We start from the raw sequence: 23,380 nt of genomic DNA, 5'->3' as shown, positions 1-23,380 counted from the left end.
TAGATATACTTCAATTGATGACAAAAGTCTTTGCTGTGTGCATCGATTCATGTACCGTACGCAAGTGCCGTTGGTCAAAGTACAGTAAGRGAGACAGAAGCGTGCTGTTGAACTTCGCCTGTGACCTCCAACGAAAGTGTGGAAGGCAGAGAGGGTTGATGGGTGTTATTAGTGAGTGTTGAAACGGCGCCACTACCTTAGTTTTGGCTTGAACGGAATTCGTGAGCCTCTCCACAACATCGAATACATCATCAACTCACGACCACAATCAATCTCATCCATCTCAAAATGAGCTCACCTTTCTGGCTAGTCGGTGCCCTTTCTGGAGCTGCATCTGTAGCATTCGGAGCGTTTGGAGCGCATGGTCTCAAATCGCGCGGAATCGCTCCAGAGAAGATTGCCAGCTTTCAAACGGCAGCACATTATCAAGTATGTTCCTGATACATCAAGTACCTTACTCGACATTCATTCTCAAAAGAATAAGATGGAAATGCACATTAAGGATTGCTTCCGCGCTACTTTTGACTGTACAAGGAGTGACTAACAACAACTCCAGCTCATCCACTCTGTAGCTCTCCTCGTTGCCGAGCAAGCTGCTCCAAAGAACGTCTGGGCGAAGGGCCTTTTCACCGCCGGAATTTTCATGTTCTCTGGATCAATCTATGCGCTGGTGCTGGATGGAAAGACTTTCAAGGCTCTTGGTCCTGTTACGCCGATTGGAGGGCTTTGTTTGATGGGTGGTTGGGTTGCGTTGGCTTTTGGAAGTAGGGGACGGGTGGCTTTGTAGGCTGGCTATGTATGAGTATCGAAAGGAGGCATGATAGATGTATGATATGTCTGGCAGGTGGCATTTAATCAGACGTCTGCTTTGCCGTGTTCGACTCTGCAAGTGTATCCCTCAACTGACGGAGCGACACATGCCGATCATCGAATGAACSGTACATTTAATGGAATTTAAAGAATAGATTTTGACCAGGCGAGGCGTTTGGCAACGGAACACCAGCCATATCAAGCCCTCACGTTGGGGTTGTCTCTAGGAGGTGATCGTGCTTCTCTCGTCGATCAAGTCTGTGTAAGAGCTGGATACTGATGACGCTGGGCAGTGTTTCACGTGCACAACATGGCAAGACTCGTCGAGTCGAAGAATTTGCGACGAAAATGTATCCGTATCTAGGGAGTTCTAACCCATGACAGCAATCGTGCCTGTGATGATGAACGGTTGTACGTGACATTGAGACGCTTGACTTTGGAACCTGGTCCGTGCCCACAAGAAGACCCCACGAGATTTCAAACGAATTCCTCAATTCTCAGCACCTACCTTACCAAACCCAACATACAACAGCAAATATGGCCGACATGGAGACTTACGATGGTGCGATCGGTATCGATCTCGGAACCACCTACTCTTGCGTCGCCAACTATGAGGGTGCCGGCGTTGAGATCAGTATGTGACATTGGAAACATGCGCGCAAGCCGAATGAACGGGATCTGACAAAATTTTCTACAGTCGCCAACGAGCAGGGAAGCTTCACCACCCCATCTTTCGTCTCCTTCACTGCTGAGGAGCGTCTGATTGGTGAGGCCGCGAAGAACCAGGCCGCCATGAACCCCGTCAACACCGTTTTCGATGTCAAGTGAGTGGAGCGAGGAAAAAAGGTGGAAAACACAAGCTAATGCCTGCGCAGGCGTCTGATCGGTCGACGATTCGACGACCCAACTGTCAAGAAGGATATCGAGTCATGGCCATTCAAGGTCATTGAGGATGGCGAGAACAGCCCCAAGGTCCAGGTCGAGTACCTCGGTGAGACCAAGACCTTCTCTCCCCAGGAAATCTCCGCCATGGTGCTCGGAAAGGTGCGCTTCGCCACATAGGTCGTGCGCAGACCAATGCTAACTCCTCGCAGATGAAGGAAGTTGCTGAGACCAAGCTCGGCAAGAAGGTCACCAAGGCCGTCATCACCGTCCCCGCATACTTCAACGACAACCAGCGACAAGCCACCAAGGACGCCGGTGCCATTTCTGGCCTCAACGTCCTCCGTATCATCAACGAGCCTACCGCTGCCGCCATCGCTTACGGTCTCGGTGCCGGCAAGTCTGACAAGGAACGCAACGTTCTCATCTACGATCTTGGTGGTGGTACTTTCGATGTCTCCCTTCTCCACATCCAGGGTGGTGTCTTCACCGTCAAGGCTACCGCCGGTGACACCCACTTGGGTGGTCAGGATTTCGACACCAACCTCCTCGAGCACTTCAAGAAGGAATTCAAGAAGAAGACTGGCAAGGGTGAGTAAAACTGATCTTCCAATTCCGAAACGCACAAACCAGGACAGCAAGAATTTGGAATCTGTGCGTCTCGCGAGGCGCTGAATGGGATGGTGCGATTTTCGCGTCGAGCGTTGGTCGAGCCAAAACCCGCAGCGCGTCTGCCTGTTCTGGGAGTGAACATCTCGACATCACCACAGATCAGCCCCACTGACGATGATATTTTAGACATTTCTGGCGACCCACGTGCCCTCCGTCGTCTGCGTACCGCCTGWGAGCGTGCGAAGCGTACCCTCTCCAACGGTACCCAGACCACCGTCGAGATCGACTCTCTCTTCGATGGCGAGGACTTCAACGCCAACATCACCCGTGCTCGTTTCGAGGACATCAACGGCAAGGCTTTCAACGGCACCATCCAGCCAGTTGAGCAGGTCCTGAAGGACTCTGGTCTTGAGAAGAGCAAGGTTGACGAGATTGTGCTTGTCGGTGGTTCTACTCGTATTCCCCGGATACAGAAGCTCCTCAGCGACTTCTTCAACGGCAAGAAGCTTGAGAAGAGCATCAACCCTGACGAGGCTGTCGCCTACGGTGCTGCCGTTCAGGCTGGTATCCTCTCCGGCAAGGCCACCTCGGCCGACACCGCTGACCTCCTTCTGCTCGACGTCGTCCCTCTTTCCCTCGGTGTTGCCATGGAGGGCAACATCTTTGCTCCTGTCGTTCCTCGTGGACAGACTGTCCCCACCATCAAGAGTGAGCCAGACCTCTTCCCCGCTCTACCGCTCACGTACTGACTTTCTCGCAGAGTATGTACAAAGTGATACCCCTCCCCTACTAACAATCCCCCCTCCCCTTCACATCACTCTTTCCTCGCTCGTACCTTTCTGGATTGGATTGCTCGATATCTTGGATACTGGATAATCTGGAAAAACTTTCGCATGGATTTGGGAGCGACTTACTTCCCAGCTGTAAATTCTCTTGATACCCTTTCTTCACGGCTTCCCGCTGTTTCGGAGGATGCTACTGGCTTGAGCGCGTGCGTGTCCCTACGTGGGTCTCTTGGCAGCCGATTTCCCGATGCATTTACTCTGCTTGGTTTCTCAAGCACTCCATCTTCAGTGTGTCTGTCTGCACGGCCTCTCGCAATCTCCAAGTGCACTCGGTCCTGGAGAGCAAAGCCGGAGACAAGGCACAACTCGAGTCTTCTCCTGGCGGACGCGTGAAGCCTGATGCCTCTCAAGCTTGCGGCCCCATCTTGCAGCAGGGCCCGAACACTTGCCAAGTTCAGCAAGCGAAAACGCGATTCTGTCCTCTGCACTGGCCTCTAGCTTCAGCATACCGCTGGTGGACATCTTCGTTCTCTTCATTTTGCTTCACGGAACTTTCGGCTTCGCAGCGAGATCCAGCTTGCGGCAGCATCGAGTGCCATCGAGAGGATCTCACAAAAGCAGAGCCTGGTCAAACCGACACTCTGAGCAACGGTCCCGCGGCTTGACCACCCTCTACTTCTGCTCGAGAGGCCTCTGGCGTTCTTCACCAGGCATTCACAATGGAGAGCATTGCAGAGATTGGTATGGAACAAGACGCCAAAGTACCGGCTTCCTGGCCAGATGATATCCACGCATTTTCACCTCATATGGCGTGGCGGCGGAAATCCCACCCCCAATTGGGCTATTATAGTATTTCCCACCGGATTGAACCTGGCTCAGTCTCGAGCTCGCCATCTTTGGAACTCCTCCAAACCTCGCTCTCGCTGCGTCCGTTTCTGGTATACTGTCCTGGATTACTCTAGCTATCTCATTGGACCGCCGCTCTTGGAKAACAAACCTTGTCATTGCAGGCTCACCACCACCACTACAAGACGTTCTATTCTGGAGGATCCTGGCAATACAACCGGATCACCGCTCGCGGAAATTCATCGTCACATCACTCTTCCACATCGCTCATCATTTTACTACATCGACACATGTGTTCAGCAGCTAACAACTTTCTCCCTGCAGGCGCTCCTTCACTACGGTTGCAGATGTAAGGCAAAATCCAGAAAAACAAATATCCCTGCCCTTGCAATGCTAACAATTTCACAGAACCAGCAGACCGTTCAGTTCCCCGTGTTCCAGGGAGAGCGTGTCAACTGCGAGGGTATGCAATCTCACTCCCGGCTATTTGATACATATACTGACTTGCACACTCAGACAACACGTCCCTCGGCGAGTTCACCCTTGCACCAATCCCACCTATGCGTGCCGGCGAGGCTGTTCTTGAGGTTGTCTTCGAGGTCGATGTCAACGGTATCCTGAAGGTCACTGCCACAGAGAAGAGCTCTGGCCGCACTGCCAACATCACCATTGCCAACTCTGTCGGTAAGCTCAGCAGCGCCGAGATTGAGAAGATGGTCAACGACGCCGCCGAGTTCAAGTCCAGCGACGATGCTTTCACCAAGAAGTTCGAGGCTCGCCAGCAGCTGGAGAGCTACATCAGCAGAGTTGAGGAGATCGTCTCGGACCCAACGATGAGCATGAAGCTCAAGCGCGGCCAGAAGGAGAAGATCGAGAGCGCTCTCTCCGACGCCATGGCCCAGCTTGAGGTTGACGACGCTGGTGGCGATGACCTCAAGAAGAAGGAGCTCGCGCTGAAGCGTGTTGTTACCAAGGTAAGCTACAAACCCTCAACAGCGATCTTCTTGCATGATACTCACCATTTCTCAGGCCATGTCTACCCGCTAAGCGTCTCTGCTTGATTTTCATGATACTTTCGGCGTTGGTGTGCAGAGAGGCGAGAAACAAGGACACGAATGCGTGCCGTACGACCTCTTTTCCCGCGTGGTGATAGATCAATGCAATGCAATGATGGAACGGCCCAGAGCACAAAAGCAAACTGATGTATGATCACGGGCGCGGTGATGAGAGCGAGAGCAAACTCGATAGCTTTCGCAAAATGATTCCCTTACCAATGAATTTTGATTGCATGTGTTCATCTCGATTGGTTGGATTGTAATTTGCAAAATGGCTTTGCACGTGCGTGAGATACAAATTATCCTTGTCGATCCACGATGCACCCACCTGAGCTGCACCTCGAAGCTTTTTCTTTTCTCRAAAACATTGCTACGCAATTCGTGCCGCCGTGTTCAAGCGACCCTCCAGGTACTCCATCGGGTCAACGGAACACACACCCATCACTCGCTCCAAATACCGTAGAGATCGCACAACAAAGATCTTCGAGAAGTACCTATCAGAGAAAAGTATCTCCTTTCTTGGCGTCCCCGAACCTCGCAAGTTGGCATGAAGAGAGATGCATGCTAACGACAAAACCCGACGCAGGGATGGCGACCTCAGCGACCGGGACGCTATCAGAAGATGGGTTGAAACATTTCAAGACTTACAAATACTCCTCGGTGGATTTGTCGCCAATCTCGAAGCACATATTAAGGCATTATGTGCGTATTATCTTCCACCGCCCCCAAATTGAAAAAGTGCTCGGTGCTCATCAGCTTCACATCACAGTGGAATGCCTGCGTGGAATTCTTGCCATTATGGCTCGCACCAAACATGGTCACGCTCATCGGATTTTTCTTCATCATTGGAAATGTGGCTCTTCAGCAATACGCAGATCCTGACCTCGTGGGACCAAAAGATACTTGGGTCTACTTCAGCTACGCATTCGGTGTGTGGGCATACTCTACAATGGACAACATCGACGGCAAGCAGGCACGGAGAACGGGTACTTCATCTGGGCTTGGAGAGCTTTTTGACCATGGCATCGACTCACTCAACTGCACGCTTGCATCACTTCTCGAAACCTCCGCCATGGGCCTTGGATCAACAAGAATCGGAGCGTTGACCGCGCTGATTCCCACCTTGCCCATGTTCTTCTCCACATGGGAGACCTATCACACCCACACCTTGTATCTTGGCTACTTCAACGGTCCTACCGAGGGCTTGATGATTGCCGCGACCATCATGATGACATCCGGCATCTACGGCCCTCAGATTTGGCAAAAGCCAATATCTGATCTAGTTGGCTACAACGATACGCTGGGAGCTCTGAGCGTACAGGATTGCTGGGCGGCACTGCTCCTCGCAGCATTTTTCATCGCCCACCTGCCAGGATGTGTTTACAACGTCGTCAAGGCGCGGAGGGCAAAGAACCTCCCCGTTGCTCCGGTATTCTTGGAATGGTCGCCCATGATTCTCTTCTGCGGCTCACTCGTGGCATGGCTGGGATCACCGTACTCGTTCCTGCTCCAAGACAACCACCTTTGCCTGCTCTGCCTCACTCTGTCTTTTGTATTCGGCAGGATGACAACCAAGACGATTCTTGCCCATCTCACCAGACAGCCGTTCCCATACTGGACTGCTCTTCTGGCGCCTCTCGTTGGTGGCGCTTTCTTGGTCAATTTCCCGTACTTTGGCTTCGACCCTGTGTCTGCGGAGATTCAGTTGTATTACCTATGGGCGTACTTCTTCTTCTCCATGGTAGTGTATTCCCGCTGGGCGTACGTGGTCTGCACTGCGATCTGTAATTACCTTGGAATCAACTGCTTGACGATCCCGCAGGAGAAGTGGAGAGCTTTGCAGCAGCAGCAGAGAGAGGAGGCAATGCCGTCACTTGTCAGCAGTCCCGGGAAGGGGAAGAACGCCTGATGTATATGCAATGTCCGCCATATAGAGAAGATAGAGACAAGAGGGTGGGCCGCTCAACGCCGCCGCCAAAATCAAAGTGAGTCAATCAAGAACAAATCTGCTTGTCTGCTTGCGTTGAACGTGAAGTGGTGATGTACATGCCTGGCCGATCTCATGTTCTCCTCACGCCACTTAGGAGTAGTTACAGCGCTGTACTCTACGCAGTCCGGAGCTCGGAAGCCACCGATCCCGGATGAAGAGAGGTGGAGCTTTCGGCGACATGGCCCTTCTATATAGACACGGATAGAGCCGCATAGGTTTTGTATGCTTTCGCTAGCCTGTTAAGTAAAGGTGTCCTAAAATCGATGAAATATCGGGTGAAAGTTGGGAAYTTCGCGTAATTACCATGTAGCAATCACGCTACCTTATCATGCCTAAGTGCCCAAATTGAAGCTCTTATCTCGAACCGATTGATGGTGTTAATCTCGTAATTTTTTGATTCGTGGTTGTTGCGCTGTCGCGAGAGCGATTGAAAAGGGCAGAGTTTCGGAGACATCTCCGCTCCCCTGCATCATCATCCTTCTTCGCCCTCATCTCGTCCACTACAGCTGCCACCACTACTACCAATTATGGCTATTACTCTACGCAAGGACGATACAGACCGAGCCGTTGACGCGTATCGGACGGGTAACGGCGAGAAGTAACCTACGCAGGTGTATTGCGCGACAGCCTACGGATCCACGCCTACAACATCTAGTCGACGTCTTCGAAACCACACGAGATCACGCGTAGAGGGCGCTGCGGTCAAGAGCCGGCTATTACATACCTGCCTACTGGCCCTTTAGAACAATGTTGTATGGTACTTTGACTATGGATTACCTCCGAGACACAGCATAGTACGGAGGCTTGCAAGGGGACTTARGGCGAGGGTAGCAAACAGCGACAGGCCCATAGTTCCATCCTATAGACAAATTCTAGGTACGGAGGTTCATTGCTAAGTCGTCTATACTCTAGACAGTGTACGCCAGAGCCATTCACAACGACCGTTATTACCACGAAAAGAACACTCAGAGCTGCACTAGATGGTTACCTGCGAGAAGTACCACATTACCCCTGCCAACGCCTACAACATGGACGGAACTGGTGTTGCTCTCGGTGTCATCACTGCTTCTGAGGTAGTAGTAGTTCCCTACCGTCAGAAACAAGCGTGGTGAAAGCAGCCTGGCARCTGCGAATGGGCCACTGCAATATTGTCAACTTTTGCAACCGGCCAGCGGGGGGCGTATCCACTTGATTGTCTCGGAAGCAAGCCTCTTACTGGTGTTGTCACTGTTGCGGAGCTTCGATCCATTTATGCAAGTGCCCCATGGAGAAGAAACTAACACGGCATTACTCTCGGCCTTGGAGCAAAAAGGCCTCACGTGTGATCGAACTTCATCATCGCTACGCTGACCGGAAAGCCTCCAAGATGAAGCGCAAGATTTTCTCTTCGCCACAATGACGCCCAACGGGCAAAACTGATGTTGAGCAACAAGCCTTGCCCCCCAGAGATCGTGGACGACAAGCCACGATTGGCAGTCTTGGAGGCGACGCTTGACAGCCTTGACTGCCGCGKCGTTTGACGGCGCTCGGCCTTGTACAGAAGGCTAATGCAAGTGCGGCTAACCTGGTCTCTCGAGAGTGAAGCCGCAAAGACGCCGTGGTGTGCCATGGAGACTCCGCATTGAGCAGGGTACACAGGCTCGCTCCGTACGGGGTCGACACGAAATGAGTCGTTGATTGTCGTTCGAGTCTCAAAAGCGGGATGATGTTTTCGTCGCAATGGCAGCAACTCTGGTACTGCCAACACCAAGCCGGTGGCCCCAAAGCTTCGACACGAGAGCTTGAAGGTGAGCTTTTGTGCTCTCCTTCTGTTCGGCTCTCAAAATTGAAACGCAAGGAAGTGCTCGAATATTCGAAGGCCCACTTGCTAGTTCGGCAGCATACCCTGTCGCTCACGCGAGCGCTTAGGAACTGTTAGTGCTGTAACCTCCGTCCAAGACGCGTCAGATTGTTCCTCGTACAATCTGGGTACTCGCGTATCACCACACACACAGAAACTCGGTAACTCAAGGCCTAAAGTAAGCAGAACTCGCGCAACTTTGRGACGTACCTGCTCGATGGATAGAAGTGTCTGGCCGCTGCCCGAAGCGAAAATATCACCGATGATGCAAATCTGATTCGTCGTTCAGCGCCATGTGTGCATGAGGCTCCTTGCATTCGCCAGCAGGGATGATGCATACCGCCATGCAGCACAGACCGGAAAGCGAAGCTCTCTGGGGCTCTGGGCGCGGCGCTACCTAATCTCACTGTGGACAAGGCAGCTTTCTAGTCAAACCCGGGGCAATATCCCGCTAACAAGGTCACTACCAGCTCTGTGCATCATATAAGGTCGCTCGCCTCTCCGGGTGTTGAGACGATTGTCTCCATCAACCTCTCAGGCAGTAGATCGATCATGCCTCTTACAATCAAGCCACCACCTGGCACACCAGGCAAAGCATGGCCGGCCATTGCTGTTGGTTTGTTCGTCGCCTTTGGCGGCGTTCTTTATGGATATGGTGAGTCCAATCGATACTGCCATGCCGGCGCACACCAGTAGCTGACTTGCGTCCAGATACTGGAACAATTGGTGGAATTCTGGCGATGCCATACTGGGTCGAGACATTCGCGACCAACACCGACGGCCCAAAGGCAATCACATCTGATCAGAAGTCCACAATCGTCTCCCTCCTCTCAGCTGGAACTTTCTTCGGTGCCTTGACTGCCGCACCTACTGGTGACTTCTTCGGCCGCAGACTCGGTCTTAKGGTTTCCACTCTCGTTTTCACCTTTGGCGTTATTCTCCAGACCGCAGCCACCAGGATCCCGTTGTTTGTTGCTGGTCGTTTCTTCGCCGGATACGGAGTCGGCATGATCAGTGCTCTCATTCCTCTGTACCAATCCGAAACTGCACCCAAGTGGATTCGTGGAACCATCGTCGGTACCTACCAGCTAGCCATCACGATCGGCTTGCTCCTGGCTGCCATCGTTGACAATGCAACCAAGAACTTTAACGATACAGGAAGTTACCGCATCCCGATCGCTGTCCAGTTCGCATGGGCTCTGATCCTGTTCTTTGGAATGATGGTCTTGCCCGAGACACCCCGTATGTACATCAAGCGTGGACAGCCCGAGAACGCTGCAAAGGCACTTGCGAAGCTCCGTAGACTCAGCCCCGACGACCCTGCATTGGTGGAGGAACTTTCAGAAGTCCAAGCCAACCACGAGTATGAGATGAGTCTGGGCAAGGCGTCGTATCTTGACTGCTTCAGGGGAACTCTGGGCAAACGACTTGCTACTGGATGTCTGGTACAGTCCCTACAACAGCTCACTGGTGTCAACTTCATCTTCTACTATGGCACCTCGTTCTTCAAACAAGCGGGGTTCAAGAACGAGTTTGTCATCAGCATGATCACCTCGTCTGTGAACGTCGCTAGCACATTCCCTGGGTGAGTACTTTCTCAAGGGTCCTCGTGTTGATAAATGCTAATTGGCTATCAGGCTTTACATGGTTGAAACCTGGGGTAGACGCAACCTACTCCTTTTCGGAGCCATTGGAATGGCCGTCAGTCAGTTCATCGTTGCCGGCGTTGGTACTGGCGCGGGTGCCGACAACCAGGCCGCTCAGAACGCCTCGATCGCCTTCGTGTGCATTTACATCTTCTTCTTCGCCTGCTCATGGGGACCTTGCGCCTGGGTCGTTACTGGCGAGCTTTTCCCACTGAAGTAAGTTTTCACAAGAGCGAGAGACCTGCTTGACAGTCGAGAGATGTCTCTGGAGCTGCTTTGAGGCTCCAAGGTCCATGTCGATACTCTTGTGGCATTGCTAACCTGCCAACCACAGAGTCCGCGCCAAGTCTCTCTCCATGACCACCGCTTCCAACTGGCTGCTCAACTGGGCCATCGCATACGCAACTCCATACCTCGTCGACAAGGGCCCAGGAAACGCGGCTCTCGGCGCCAAAGTCTTCTTCATCTGGGGAGGCTTCTGCTTCGTCTGCATCTTCTTCGTGTATAGCATGATTTACGAGACCAAGGGTCTATCCCTCGAGCAGGTCGATGAGCTCTACGGAAAGGTTGACAAGGCATGGAAGAGCCCAGGCTGGGTGCCAACGGTTTCCTTCCAGGAAGTGAAGGATGTTGGCGGTGATTTCCGCAACACCAGCCTCGGAGATATTGAGAACAACGTTATGAGGAAGAAGTCGGTCGGTCATGAGGAGACTATTTCTGAGAAGATATAATGTACATAGTAGTGAGATGTCTGCATGACTTTATGAAAGCTGAGGCAGGTTATCTGTAATCAATCAAGTTCGCCAATACCTTATTGAGTACAAGCGGATTCGCCAGTGTTGAGTACCTAGGTAGGTAGGTAAACAGGGCAGCCATGAAGGGTGGACTCATCGATGCGGATCTCCCATGGAGCAGTGCCGGAAAYCTCCAGCCCCTTGCTCAAGAGCAGTCCCTTCCTCAGTAGACAAAAGGGATTGAAGCATGCCCGTTGATGGGAGCAAGTGATCCATGGCCATCCGAGGACTCTACCTATTCTGCCTCTGCCCCATGGCGGGATCATGCGCCAGCCTCTGCACGCGACGCGAGACGGGAGGGTGTGAAAGTCGGGCAGCCTCGGCTTGACCGATGGATAAGCGGGAATTAGATGATTCGAAGATTGGAAGGCTTCTTCGATGACCACACGCTGTCTTCCTCCTCTCTTGTCTGACTGAGGATATCGATAATTTACCGTTGGTCCTGGTCGAAAGTGCTCAAATCCTTGTTCCTCCTCACCTCCGAGTTCCACAGCTCCGTCGCTCCGATCTAGAACTACCTATTGCTACCTTACCCCACCAAAACCAGGTACCAGCCGCCGCGCTCGGGCGTTTCGAGAATCGCATCGCATCGCAAACATGTCTTCCTTCACGCAAACGCAAGCCACTGGCCGCCTTCAACAACTTCAAGAACAAATGTCGTCCTCCAGCACCGCCACCTCGTTCACCAACGATGTCTGTCCGCAAGCCCCGGAAGACCCGCTCTTTGGGTATGTGATGATCGATGCATGGCAGACGAGGGGCGAATGGCATCGCAGAGACACTTGCTGACTGCTTTACTAAAGGTTGATGGCTGCATATCGCAAGGACTCGGACCCAAAGAAGGTGGATTTGGGTATTGGAGCCTACCGCGACGACAACGCAAAGCCATGGGTGTTGCCCGTAGTCAAACAGGTCAGCTACATGCAATCTGAACGCCTTGTAGACTTCGCTGCACCAGCCAACTAACTTTCGCTCCAGGCCGACGAGCTCATCCGAAACGACCCCGACCTCAACCACGAATATCTCCCAATCGCCGGTCTGCCCGACTTCACTTCTGCCTCGCAGAAGCTCGTCCTCGGCAAGCAATCACCTGCCATTACTGAAAAGCGAGCCGTTTCCCTCCAGACCATCTCCGGTACGGGGGCTTGCCATTTGGGCGCCCTCTTCCTCGCCAAGTTCTACCACCCGGCGTCAGCAGGCAGCAAGGCCATCTACGTGAGCAATCCAACATGGGCCAACCACAACCAGATCTTCGGCAACGTCGGACTGCCAGTCAAAAACTACCCCTACTTCTCCAAGAAGACCAAGGGTTTGGACTTTGAGGGCATGATTGGCGCACTCCAGCAGGCCCCAGAAGGTAGCATCATTCTCCTCCACGCATGTGCACACAACCCTACCGGTGTGGATCCCACGCAAGAGCAGTGGAAGAAAATTGCAGAGGTCATGAAGGCCAAGAAACAGTTCCCGTTCTTCGATACTGCATACCAAGGATTCGCATCAGGTTCATTGTCAAAGGATGCTTGGGCAATCAACTACTTTGTTGACCAGGGATTCGAGCTCCTCGTTGCCCAATCCTACGCCAAGAACTTCGGTCTCTACGGTGAACGTGCTGGATGCTTCCACTTCGTCGCTTCCCCCGGCTCTCACGCGACCGAGACCGTGCAACGCGTAGGCAGCCAGCTTGCCATTCTCCAGCGATCTGAAATCTCAAATCCCCCAGCTTACGGTGCTCGTATCGCCTCTCTCGTACTCAATGACGACAAGCTCTTTGCTCAGTGGGAGGATGATCTCCGCACCATGTCCGGTCGTATTATCGAGATGCGCAAGGCTCTTCGGGCCAAGCTCGAAGCTGCGGGAACTCCAGGCACTTGGAATCACATTACGRATCAGATTGGCATGTTCAGCTTCACTGGTCTCGATGAGAAGCAAGTCGCGAAGTTGAGGGACGAGTACCACATCTACATGACCAAGAACGGTCGCATCAGCATGGCCGGGTTGAACACCAAGAACATCGACTACTTTGCCAAGTCAGTCGACAGCGTTGTTAAGGAGACTTCGTCGTAGGGTTGAGAAGGTAGGTAGGGTGAAGGGGTCTCAGAAACGGGCTTCGCAGCGCGTACGTGGGCGAAAGCAGCAATTTAGTGGCCTCGAGCCACCAGAAACTGTAGAAACAAATCCAGATAGGTCCTTGCTTGGACGAACATTTGCCAGAAATGGAAGATTCATAACCTTCAATATTCTTCACATGGACAGCTCTGCCCTTTAGCTAGATGAGCCGTAAGCAGATAATATTGACAGCCCATCGGAGTACTCCTCTAAATACGCTGAGCTCATGATTGCTCACAAACTATATATTGTACCATCCAGAATAGACAATCCGTACAACGATATACAGAAGCGCTATCGTGTTGATATCCTCGCGCTTCAAGCCAGAATAATGTGCCCATATGATCGAAGCAAGCAGGAGAGAGAAACTACACCAATTCTATCACCAATCCTCACCATTTCGGGATAGTGATTAATCGGATTACGTCCGCCCTCTTGATCTGATCAAGCTGCTTTTCCGCGATCCTATCATCTACGACTGCTCGAGGGCCTTACTTGGTCAAATCCCCAAGCGGGGAAACTTGGTGCGCTAAGGTATGTAAAGTTAAAGGGGGGAACTGGTATATTCGAGTACGATGTTAGCGACGTAGAAGGTTGAAGATAAGATTGGAAGTGAAGTGGCTTGGATTCCCTTGGTTCGACTTCCTCCTGCCGGTGAATGATAAAATTCATGTTCAGCCTACATCCATTCTGTACAATGCCGCTTCGTCCCAAACGACGCATTGCCCGACACCGCTGCATTTGTATGGCATTGCTCAGATGGAACGAAGCTCGGTAACGAATATGCTGGTATGGACATCTGCGAGATCCGTCGCCAGGTCAGATCACCGTTGCGATGTCGCGAGTACAGCAGGAGCTCCATTCTGGCTAGCGTGCGCATCAAATTCGTTGGGTCAAATGTAAGGAACAGGAGTTCTGTTTCTGGATCGGTCTCCTGCCGCAATGGCGGCATCTTTCGTGCGAAACGCTCTCATGGCCCAATAAGCCATTGACTTTGCGTCAGTATGTGGACAAGCTTCTTGCCAGAATGAAGTATTAAGTATGCAAGATTGGCTCATCGTTCCTGTGGGTGGAGCTGCTGAATCGATCTTTCATATGAAGAAATCCCATACGACTAGGAAAGAACAGAAGGCTACCGTAGAGTAGAACAGGGCCTGGGCTGTACTGCGTCTTTCGCTCGCACGCTTGAGTTCTTTGTTTCCCTTTCCGAGATTCTCCGTCGCCAGGTACGAGTCCTGGACAAGCTGATCGATGTGCTCGCTCTGTTGTTGGAGATTTGCATGCAGGGTGCTGTGCAGTTCGCTGATTTCCAATATGCTCTTTTCCGCAGTCTTGACCTGGTCCAGCTGGTCTTCGTAGTGCTTCAGCAGTTCATGGTTCTCTTCTTGAAACTGCTGCATTTGCTCCTGGGTGAGTTCTGCAGGAGCTGGTGCCTCAAATGCACTGCCGCTCCCAAAGTCTCCAGACATTCGCATCCTCTTGGCTGAGCTTGAAGGTTCAATTTGGACTTCCTCGTCCTGAATATGAGGTATCGTACCGCCGACCTTGGATTTGGCCAAGATGGACTTTGATTTCTCAATCTCCCTGCTCAGTCGTATGTCCATCATTTCACTCTGCACCCTGCCCGCTTCTTCCAGTCGACCCTGCAGGAACAGGATGATGCTTTCTCGTACGGCGGCCATCGTCTTCCGTGCTGCATCCTCCATCTCTTCCTCTGGTGACTTGGCCGTCACAGCGCCACCTGCTGCCCATCTCCCCAGTCCACCCAGACCACCCCGTGACCTCTTTTTGAGCGCAATTGTATCTGCAGTCTGGTTCCGCACACTCTCTACCTGCTTCAACCTGTCAATTTTCGCATTAAGCTCTCTGAGAAGGCGCTTCGACTCCGCATCATTGAAATCTCTCTGGGCATCTGTGAGCGGCACCACTCGATTGCTTTGGCCAGATCCTGCAATGTGTCTCCTTCGTGAGGGCTGAGCAGCAGACAGGTAAGCTGGCCGGATCGCTCGTAAGTCGCGGTTTAATTCTGCAATTCGCGCGTTCTATATGAAGAGTTAGATTGATGCTTGTGGTGTGGGACTGTTGTCCTTACGAGAAAGTAGGCTTCTTGGAGGAAAGCGTTGATGTTCTGGAGATCAAACTCTTTCTTCGCTATCGATTCGACTCCCTTTTCCTTCAGACAAATGCTGAAGTCGGCCGTTATGTCCGTCATGGTATGGGATCTTGTATTTGCTATAGAGAACATTCAAGGAATCGTCCAGTACGTGACAGCGAAGCGCGGCGGCGGGTGTTCCCGTGATAACATCTGCCGCTGACGACATCACGTAATTGAGGTTCCATTCATGGCCTTGTCTACTTACTCGGTGATTTTTCGAGAGGTTGCGTATCATCCGAGGATCGTTCGTACTACGGAGGATTATTCTACGTTTTGTCTCTGCGCCAGTAAGTATGTGGATGGAGGTTTTTGCGTATACAGTAGAGCGTACCCTCGCTGCCGCTGTCGCTCGGGCCGTTTCGAGACAAGTTCGAACCTTCACAGGGCACGGACGTTTGTCGATATCTCCTCTGAAGGAGATGAACTCACGTTGGTGAGGCTGGGTGGCCAATACGCAACGCGGCTGATGAACGCTGACAGGACTCCTCACTAGGAAATACACGCTTCATCTATCGAAGGAATCTCCGAAGTCTCAGTCTTGGGAAACGGTTTGATTGACGAGACTACACGTACGTTACACGCCTATACGCAAACCTCGCAGAGTWGACACGGCCTTGTTGCGGGGAAACATGGGAGTCTCTGATGACATGCTGCGATTTGCTGCATGCGATTAGCCTGATGCGACAAGTTGCCTCCATCAACAAGCGAGAATGCCCAGCGCGCCATCCATCACTGGCGGCCACGGTGCGATAGCGGAACGGTGTATCGGTCTTAAGTGCTTCGATACCGCTGGGCCGGATAGGCGGCAAAATGTAGGTGGCAGCGTGCAGCATGTGGCAGTTGCGCGAGGTGCTGGCCGATAGATCAACTCACATGTGGTGGAGTTGTTAACCTTTAAACGACCTTCTCTGTTTACTTGTCTTCCTCCTCTCTCCTCTCTGCAGTCAAAACGGAATATGGCTAGTACAGCTTCAGCCGAGAACAATCAAGAGACCAGGGCACATGCAGTCATGACAGACAATGTTGTCGAAGAAATCGAAGAAGGCGATGAGAAAACCACCATACATGAATCAGCACGACATAGTCTTGCWWKYTTYWMWYSWWMCGRCSACCAYCRWGATCYACACGATTTTCAAGACCTTGAAGCCGTAGAGCCCAGCACGACAAATTCAGAGCCATGGTCCGTCTTTTCCACACCACAGAAACGATTGATCGTTCTGATGGTCGCCATGGCTGGCTTCTTCTCGCCACTTTCAGGTAGGTGCTGTGCTTTGATAGTCCGTCGTCGTTGTCGTTAACAGACTGCTAGCCAACATCTACTTTCCCGCCCTGAACGAATTATCAGCAGACTTTGGCGTATCAGAAAGCATAATGAACCTCACTCTTACATCTTACATGATTTTCCAGGGGTTGGCACCTACTATATTTGGTGATTTAGCAGACATGGCAGGCAGACGACCAGCATATCTGATTGGCTTTGCCATATACATCGCAGCCTGCATAGGTATTGCTAGGGTCGATACATTCGCTGGTTTGCTGATTCTTCGATGTTTGCAATCTACTGGATCCTCCAGCACAATCGCTTTAGGGAGTGGAGTCGTTGCTGATATTGCAACAAGTGCAGAGCGAGGCGTATGGATGGGGTGGGCTACTGCCGGTCCCATGATTGCACCAGCGATAGCACCTGTTTTGGGCGGTATCTTCTCCCAATTCTTGGGCTGGCGATGGTACGTCCGATGTGAAATGGCTTCAGCAAAACATGGTTGACCATTCTAGGATCTTCTGGTTTCTAGTGATCTTGTCAGGAGCAGTCATGATTCCATTCGTGTTGACGTTTCCCGAAACAGGCCGAAACGTCGTTGGCAATGGATCACTCCCTCCTCAGGGATGGAATATGTGAGTAGGGTCTGGGATATCTTGTGCTTGCTTAAATCTTGCTACGAAGCTACACCCATGCTGAACGTCATACCTCTTCATCCATACACAGCTGACAAATAAACTCCATACAGGAGTCTGCTGAACTACCTTCAAGTCCGCCGACAAAGAAACGCATCGTCCTCTGTGCACCGAACAGAGTCGCATGCCTCCGTTAAGAGCGTACAGCAGCAGATGAGAAAGCAGCGCAAGATCAAAATACCCAACCCTCTGCACACATTGGCCGTAGTCCTGGAGAAGGACGTCGGTCTACTCCTATTCTTCAACGCAATCATCTACTGCTCATTCTATGATGTTATGGCTTCGGCTCCAACACTGCTTGAGCAGATCTATGGCTTCGATGCTCTCCAGATCGGCCTCTGCTTCCTTCCAATGGGTTTCGGAGCATTCCTCGCGACAGGCGTATCTGGCGTCCTGATGGGTGAGTGCGCGTATCAGGACACGATACCTCCCCTTTACTTGCGAGTAACGCAAAGGCAAGTAAACATGCTAACCTTACGCAGATTGGAATTTTCGCCGCACGGCCAAAAGAATAGGATACGAAATCATCAAAGGCAAAGCCAACGACCTCCGCACGTTCCCACTCGAGCGCTGCAGAATAGAAATCGCATTGCCCTGTATCATGGTCGGTGATGCAGCAATTCTCTGCTACGGTTGGGTAATGTACGTGGAGACAAATCTCGCAGTGCCCTTGATTCTAATGTTTATCACGGGATTCTGTATGACGAGTGCCTTCAATTGCCTCTCAGTCATGGTAGTGGATCTTTATCCGCTTTCGCCATCAACCGCAACTGCGGCCAACAACTTGATCAGGTGTCTATTGGGTGCCGGAGCCACCGGAGTCATCATCTATATGATTGATGCCATGGGACGCGGATGGGCCTTTACGTTCGTTGCAGGAGTAGTGCTGCTTTTCAGCCCGATACTGTGGCTACTTGAAAGACGCGGACCTGAATGGAGAGAGGCGCGGAGAGTGCGAGCAGAGGAAATGAAGAAGTTAGAAGCGGCAGAGGATGCTCGAGTGACAGAAAACAACACACAGCAGGTCGCAGACGGCGTCAAGGCTTGACAGAGGAGTCTTGCGACAAAAGTGATTGGAGATTGATATCATGAACCTGTCAAATACATATCAAACGCCCAGCCATGGATCTTGCATAAGGGTATGTCCCTGAAATGCTCGCTAAAAATGCTAAGAAAACCACACATCGCGCTCTTCCTCAATCAAACTTCACGATCCACACATCGCTCCGTCTCTCAGCGAACTGCTCGACAATGAGCATGTTCGCCCATCTGGAGAGTTGTGTGGTAGTGGCTGGAGGTATCGGATTAGAGCGTCTGGTTACGTCCCGGAGTAAGGCGTGCCTCCCGTGCTGTTGCTACCACTGCCAATGCCTCGGCCGTTACTGCTGTTTCTGCCAAGTCCAGGATCACCAAAGATGTGAGCGCTTGGTCGAACATCTCGCGGACTTTTGTGCGCGGATCCGAAGAATTCCTGCCCGCTGCTATAGCCATTGCTCCCGCTGTCATCACCTTGGCTGCGTGGATCGTTTGCCCAGACGGGGAATCCGCCATCAGGCGTCGACTCTCCCGCTGGTTTGCCTTCTCCATACGCGGCCAACATACCGTTGATGCCAGTCAGAGCCCATGCGAACACGGCTTGTTCCCGAATGGCGTTCATGAAGTCCGACTCGGCGGGTACATTGTGGCTTGTACGTCGATGACCTTGGGGGCCCAGAGCGGGAGCAAAAGAAGAGCCGATGCCACAACTGGTTCGAGTTTCCAAGGGAGGTAGGACGGGTTCCAGGGCCCAAGGAGCGGCGAACAGACCATTCTCGTACATTGGCCGCGCAGGGCGACTGTGCGTGGGATGAGGGATCATCGGTCGAGCTCTCCGCAGACATACGACAAGACCATCCGAGGTGCAAGAGACCACGGCCTCGAGCTCGATGGGGTCGCGGACAATCTCCTCGCGATCAGGCGATGACGCAGCCGAAGATTCGGCGACTCGCGCCTCCCCAAATATGGCTTCATGTGTGTCTTGCCTGCGCGTACTACTGACGCCTGACGAGTGTCGAGATGTGTGCTTCATATCGTCCATATCGACGTCCATGATGTCCCGCTCACTGAGGGGTGAGTCGTGCTCGCTCTGTAAACCAACACCACCTTCGCTCGTATCTGTCGTCATTTCCTCGTCGCTGTCATCACTGCCAGTTGGCTCATCGTCTATGCGTGGATCCCTGAACCAGAAGCGAAGGTACGCCACGGAGTCATTGCCCTTTGCATTTTCCAGGCATTTGACCGCATCTYGAAGGCAGTTTTGAGCGATGCAGTAGTAAAAGCTCCGACCACGCATGGTTTCTGCAGGTATGCCGATCACGTCCTGGAGGCCGCTGGTTGCATACATGATGGTCAACGTACGGGTGAAGCGGTTGAGGAATAGTGCCGCCCTCGGTTCGTGCGCAACAGCCTTCATGGGGATTGAAGGTGCGAATTTGGCAGATAGGTGAGACAGCATGTGATATCTCGGATCCTTGGGAGACGATGAGAACATTCGGCGCACGAGGGGCGCTTCGGTAGCACGCTCTTCATGTCATGTTAGCAGTGGACGTCGATGGTGCGCGCATGGTATGGAAAACTAACTTGCGCTTGATGCATCTCTTCGATAGATACTCGTGCAGACGACCATGACATCGTACACGATCGAGAAACAGCATTCGCAGGTGACCCATTGATCATCCTTGTTCTTGATGCGACAATAGCCCAGCACGGCGGCTTTGTCGTTCGCAACTCGCTTTTGGTGGAACTGCCGAGCAGAGGGAAGGTCGTCCAAAGAGAAGAAGTCCCATGCCGAGCGATTGACAATATCGTCTGGGGTGTAGCCCAAGATGTCGACTACAGAGTCCGAAGAGTAAAGGATCGTGGCATCCTCGGTGAGGTCTATCGCCACCTGTGAGCGACGTCTTCAAACCCCAAGCAAGGGTGAGCTAGCTTACCGTGGATTGAGATGAAAGTGGTCTCAATCATTTTCCACTTGGAGTGGCAATCGCCACGCTAGTCGGCAGGGAATAGACTATTTCGCGCCGATGCCGACAGCAAGCATGGCCCGCGCGAACAACACGGTCTAGCGGGCGTCGTCCTGGCTGGAGGAAAGTTCCTCCAGTGGTTGCAGCTGTCTTGTCAATAGATGAGGTGAGCAACGGGACGGGCTGAGGAAAGAGTTTCGGCGCTTAATCAGACAGAGTGAGTGAGTTTAGCGCGCGAGAACTCTGTCCGGACTGCAGGCAGGTGTKCTTTATGCGAAATCGTGGAATGTAGGGATGGCCGGGGTCAGACCGGCGGAGGTTTCCAGTCAATCGTAGCGCGCTGGCTCGCTATCCTTCTGGGCGACTGACAGATTGGTCGGTGGTACAGGCGCTGAGGGAACGCAAGTAGTGGTGCTTGAGCGCCCGCCGTGTGTGGTCACTGACTGGGCCCCTCGCCTATCCGTGCAAGACCCACGCGCGCGCCTTGTGGGTGTCAAATGTTACCGGGGTGTTGAAGAGTTCCGCTATGCAATTTCGGTGACAGGTCTTTTCGCAACGACCATTTGCAGCGGCCGGGTTTCAAGAGTCAATTGGAGTGAATTTATGAGGTGCTAGGATCAAGAACGAGAGGGTCCAGTGAGTGAGGATTAGGTTTCTGAGCAAAAGACGAAGCTGCTATCCGGACCGCGTGATGTCATAACGTTATTCTCAAGGCAGGCACGACCTGCTTGCCCCATAAATTTTTACGTGCGAAAGGTTGGGAATTCTCGCGTGATTTCTGCTGTATCACCTAGGGCGGTTTTATGCCATGGAATTAACTTAGCAGTATCTCTTCARACGTGATCGGATGCGAGGGCCGAGAGCTAGAGCGACGGGGCTTGCCCACAGTGGACAACTGTTGTTCTTAAAGTCTCTACTTAAGAACTGAGCATGTATGCCTAAGGCTTAAGTAGCTACGTAACTTAGGTAGGACTATATAGCCGAGGAATTTTCCCTTAAGTAGATTTAATTAGAGTTTATCTATTTTAGAATATCTAGTAGCTAAGAGCTTAAGTCTAGCTCCTTAGCTAGATCTATAGTCTACCTCGCCTACTTAGGGCTAGTAGGCTAGCTAGTTCGTCCCGTTACCTTATATAAGACGATTTAGAAAGAAGCCTACTAGCTTAAGAATATATATCTTAGATATTAATATAGCCCTTAGATTAAAGCGACGAGAACTCTTCTACTAGACTACCCTAGGAGTTAGCTTAACGCTAGCGTTACGCTATATACTTCCGTAGCTAGGTAAAAACTCTAATTTAGATCGTATACCTAAGCTAGAGCCCTTAAAAGCGCTTTATAACCGTCCTCGGAGCCGTAGTAGCTTACTCTACCTTATCGAGTAAGAGCTATACTAAGAAAGTCGCCGATATAGCGCTTAGATACGCTATATCCCGTAAGAATCCCTTTTAAGTATATACTACTATAGCTAAGCTAGCGCTAATCGCCTTAGCTTAGCTAAGTATCCTAGAAATATAATATACTATATCTTAGATAACTATAATAGGTACTTAATATATTACGTATAGTAACCTATTTCCTTCCGCCCTACTTAAAGGTATCTTAGTAATTCGCCGCTATAGCGCTTAAGAAAGACTCTATACTTAAACGAAGTAGGATGCTTTAATTTAAAAGGAAGAGTTATAACCTTTCTCTCTTAAAGCACTATACTATCCTACCTTTATAATACTATCTACCTTTAACCGACTAAGTTATTATAGTAATAACTAACCTATTTAAGGTAAAAGACGAGGAAGGCTCTCCTCGCCCTTAAGATACCTCTTAGGCCGAGTAAGCCCCTCCGYTTATCGTTGTAGGACCCTCGAAGCCTACGCGACGCTCGCTTAAGCGCGAGTCGTACGACTTCTACTTCTTAGCCGATATAATCGATAACCTTTAGTTATACTCTTATATCTAAAACCCTCCTTAGGGAGGATAACTTAAGGCTATACTAGAGGCCTTAGATATAGAAGACGCTACCTTTAGGACCTACTTAAGAGCCGTCGCCGCTAGGCTTTAAGAACTTAAAGCCGAAAACGAGCGACTACGCGAATACGATATACTTAACTAGGGTACTACTATCCTACGCGGACTAAGCGACTTAGAGTTAGTACGGTTCCGTCTTAATAACCCTCCCGCTACTATCTAAGCTAATAGAGATAATAGGGGTAGTTAAGTACTACTAACCGCTTCGGGATTCCCTAAAGATAGCTCTAATTTAAGCGGATTAAATAATAACGACGGTATATTAAAGGACCGTCGCTATAGAGGTTCTAAACCCTCTAAGAGAGCCCCTCGTATTAAGGGGACTATTAGCATCCTAGCTAACTACTATAGGGATGTTAAGGATAATATAGCTACTCTTTAGGTTTAGGAGCTTAACCGCTACTTAAATAATATAATTACTCTTAACTAAAGGTTTATATAAGGGGACCCTAAAGGAGCGGGACACCGCCCTTTAAACCCTTACCTAGGGAATCCCTCTTAGAAAGAATAAGGGAATTACACCCTTAGTAGGATTTCCCTATACGGATGCGACGGCTAAAGGATAACTCTACGGTACCTCTACGGTACCGCCGAGCCTAACTAGCACCGGGCGCAATCCTATAAAAGGGTAATGTCCTCGTTACCTATTCCCTTTCGCTCCCTAAGTAATATCGTATATATCTAAGAATTACTACTTAGTATTAAGACCCCCTGTTTATAACACCCTTATAGAATATTGCCTCTTATCCCTACTAGGGAACAGCCGTCTTAAGTACGAAATAAGCTCTCGATTCGAGTCTAGCGCTACTATAAAGCTACCGTAACGGCTCTATAGATCCCTACTAACCTATCGAAAATGTCTTTAGTAGGAAAAAG

At 51.3% G+C, this 23,380-nt stretch overlaps 9 protein-coding genes; 7 read left to right on the top strand and 2 right to left on the bottom strand.

Annotated features, from left to right (window-relative positions):
- Positions 1–288: 288 nt before the first annotated feature.
- Positions 289–787, top strand: RCC_05394 (related to UPF0382 membrane protein C1782.12c; the record flags this gene model as incomplete). XM_023770665.1 has 2 exons in its annotated part: positions 289–429; positions 557–787. The coding sequence occupies 2 exons, from the start codon at positions 289–291 to the stop codon at positions 785–787; spliced, it is 372 nt and encodes a 123-aa protein (XP_023626433.1).
- A 560-nt stretch (positions 788–1,347) lies between these two features.
- Positions 1,348–3,180, top strand: RCC_05393 (probable heat shock protein SSB; the record flags this gene model as incomplete). XM_023770664.1 has 6 exons in its annotated part: positions 1,348–1,444; positions 1,508–1,634; positions 1,686–1,854; positions 1,905–2,283; positions 2,491–3,012; positions 3,065–3,180. The coding sequence occupies 6 exons, from the start codon at positions 1,348–1,350 to the stop codon at positions 3,178–3,180; spliced, it is 1,410 nt and encodes a 469-aa protein (XP_023626432.1).
- Positions 3,181–4,495: 1,315 nt separating this feature from the next.
- On the top strand, positions 4,496–4,982 carry RCC_05392 (related to heat shock protein SSB; the record flags this gene model as incomplete). XM_023770663.1 has 2 exons in its annotated part: positions 4,496–4,909; positions 4,965–4,982. 2 exons carry the CDS (start codon positions 4,496–4,498, stop codon positions 4,980–4,982), a joined length of 432 nt encoding a protein of 143 aa, XP_023626431.1.
- Positions 4,983–5,578: 596 nt separating this feature from the next.
- RCC_05391 (related to ethanolaminephosphotransferase (aminoalcoholphosphotransferase)) lies at positions 5,579–6,899 on the top strand (the record flags this gene model as incomplete). XM_023770662.1 has 2 exons in its annotated part: positions 5,579–5,692; positions 5,760–6,899. The coding sequence occupies 2 exons, from the start codon at positions 5,579–5,581 to the stop codon at positions 6,897–6,899; spliced, it is 1,254 nt and encodes a 417-aa protein (XP_023626430.1).
- Positions 6,900–9,372: 2,473 nt separating this feature from the next.
- On the top strand, positions 9,373–11,197 carry RCC_05390 (probable MFS monosaccharide transporter; the record flags this gene model as incomplete). XM_023770661.1 has 4 exons in its annotated part: positions 9,373–9,475; positions 9,532–10,405; positions 10,458–10,682; positions 10,801–11,197. The coding sequence occupies 4 exons, from the start codon at positions 9,373–9,375 to the stop codon at positions 11,195–11,197; spliced, it is 1,599 nt and encodes a 532-aa protein (XP_023626429.1).
- A 660-nt stretch (positions 11,198–11,857) lies between these two features.
- RCC_05389 (probable aspartate aminotransferase/Glutamic oxaloacetic transaminase AAT2/GOT1) lies at positions 11,858–13,324 on the top strand (the record flags this gene model as incomplete). XM_023770660.1 has 3 exons in its annotated part: positions 11,858–11,988; positions 12,064–12,172; positions 12,239–13,324. 3 exons carry the CDS (start codon positions 11,858–11,860, stop codon positions 13,322–13,324), a joined length of 1,326 nt encoding a protein of 441 aa, XP_023626428.1.
- Positions 13,325–14,457: 1,133 nt separating this feature from the next.
- Positions 14,458–15,578, bottom strand: RCC_05388 (related to syntaxin 18; the record flags this gene model as incomplete). XM_023770659.1 has 2 exons in its annotated part: positions 14,458–15,408; positions 15,459–15,578. The coding sequence occupies 2 exons, from the start codon at positions 15,576–15,578 to the stop codon at positions 14,458–14,460; spliced, it is 1,071 nt and encodes a 356-aa protein (XP_023626427.1).
- Positions 15,579–16,477: 899 nt separating this feature from the next.
- Positions 16,478–18,525, top strand: RCC_05387 (related to dityrosine transporter; the record flags this gene model as incomplete). XM_023770658.1 has 5 exons in its annotated part: positions 16,478–16,778; positions 16,831–17,248; positions 17,298–17,417; positions 17,531–17,877; positions 17,960–18,525. 5 exons carry the CDS (start codon positions 16,478–16,480, stop codon positions 18,523–18,525), a joined length of 1,752 nt encoding a protein of 583 aa, XP_023626426.1.
- A 270-nt stretch (positions 18,526–18,795) lies between these two features.
- Positions 18,796–20,480, bottom strand: RCC_05386 (uncharacterized protein; the record flags this gene model as incomplete). XM_023770657.1 has 3 exons in its annotated part: positions 18,796–20,039; positions 20,097–20,393; positions 20,450–20,480. 3 exons carry the CDS (start codon positions 20,478–20,480, stop codon positions 18,796–18,798), a joined length of 1,572 nt encoding a protein of 523 aa, XP_023626425.1.
- Positions 20,481–23,380: the final 2,900 nt, after the last annotated feature.

This window comes from Ramularia collo-cygni (genome assembly GCF_900074925.1).
Source record: "Ramularia collo-cygni strain URUG2 genome assembly, contig: RCC_scaffold07, whole genome shotgun sequence".
In the NCBI taxonomy this organism is placed as follows: domain Eukaryota; kingdom Fungi; phylum Ascomycota; class Dothideomycetes; order Mycosphaerellales; family Mycosphaerellaceae; genus Ramularia; species Ramularia collo-cygni.
The sequence above is the reverse complement of the archived record's forward strand: the minus strand, read 5'-3'. Positions and strand labels throughout refer to the sequence as shown.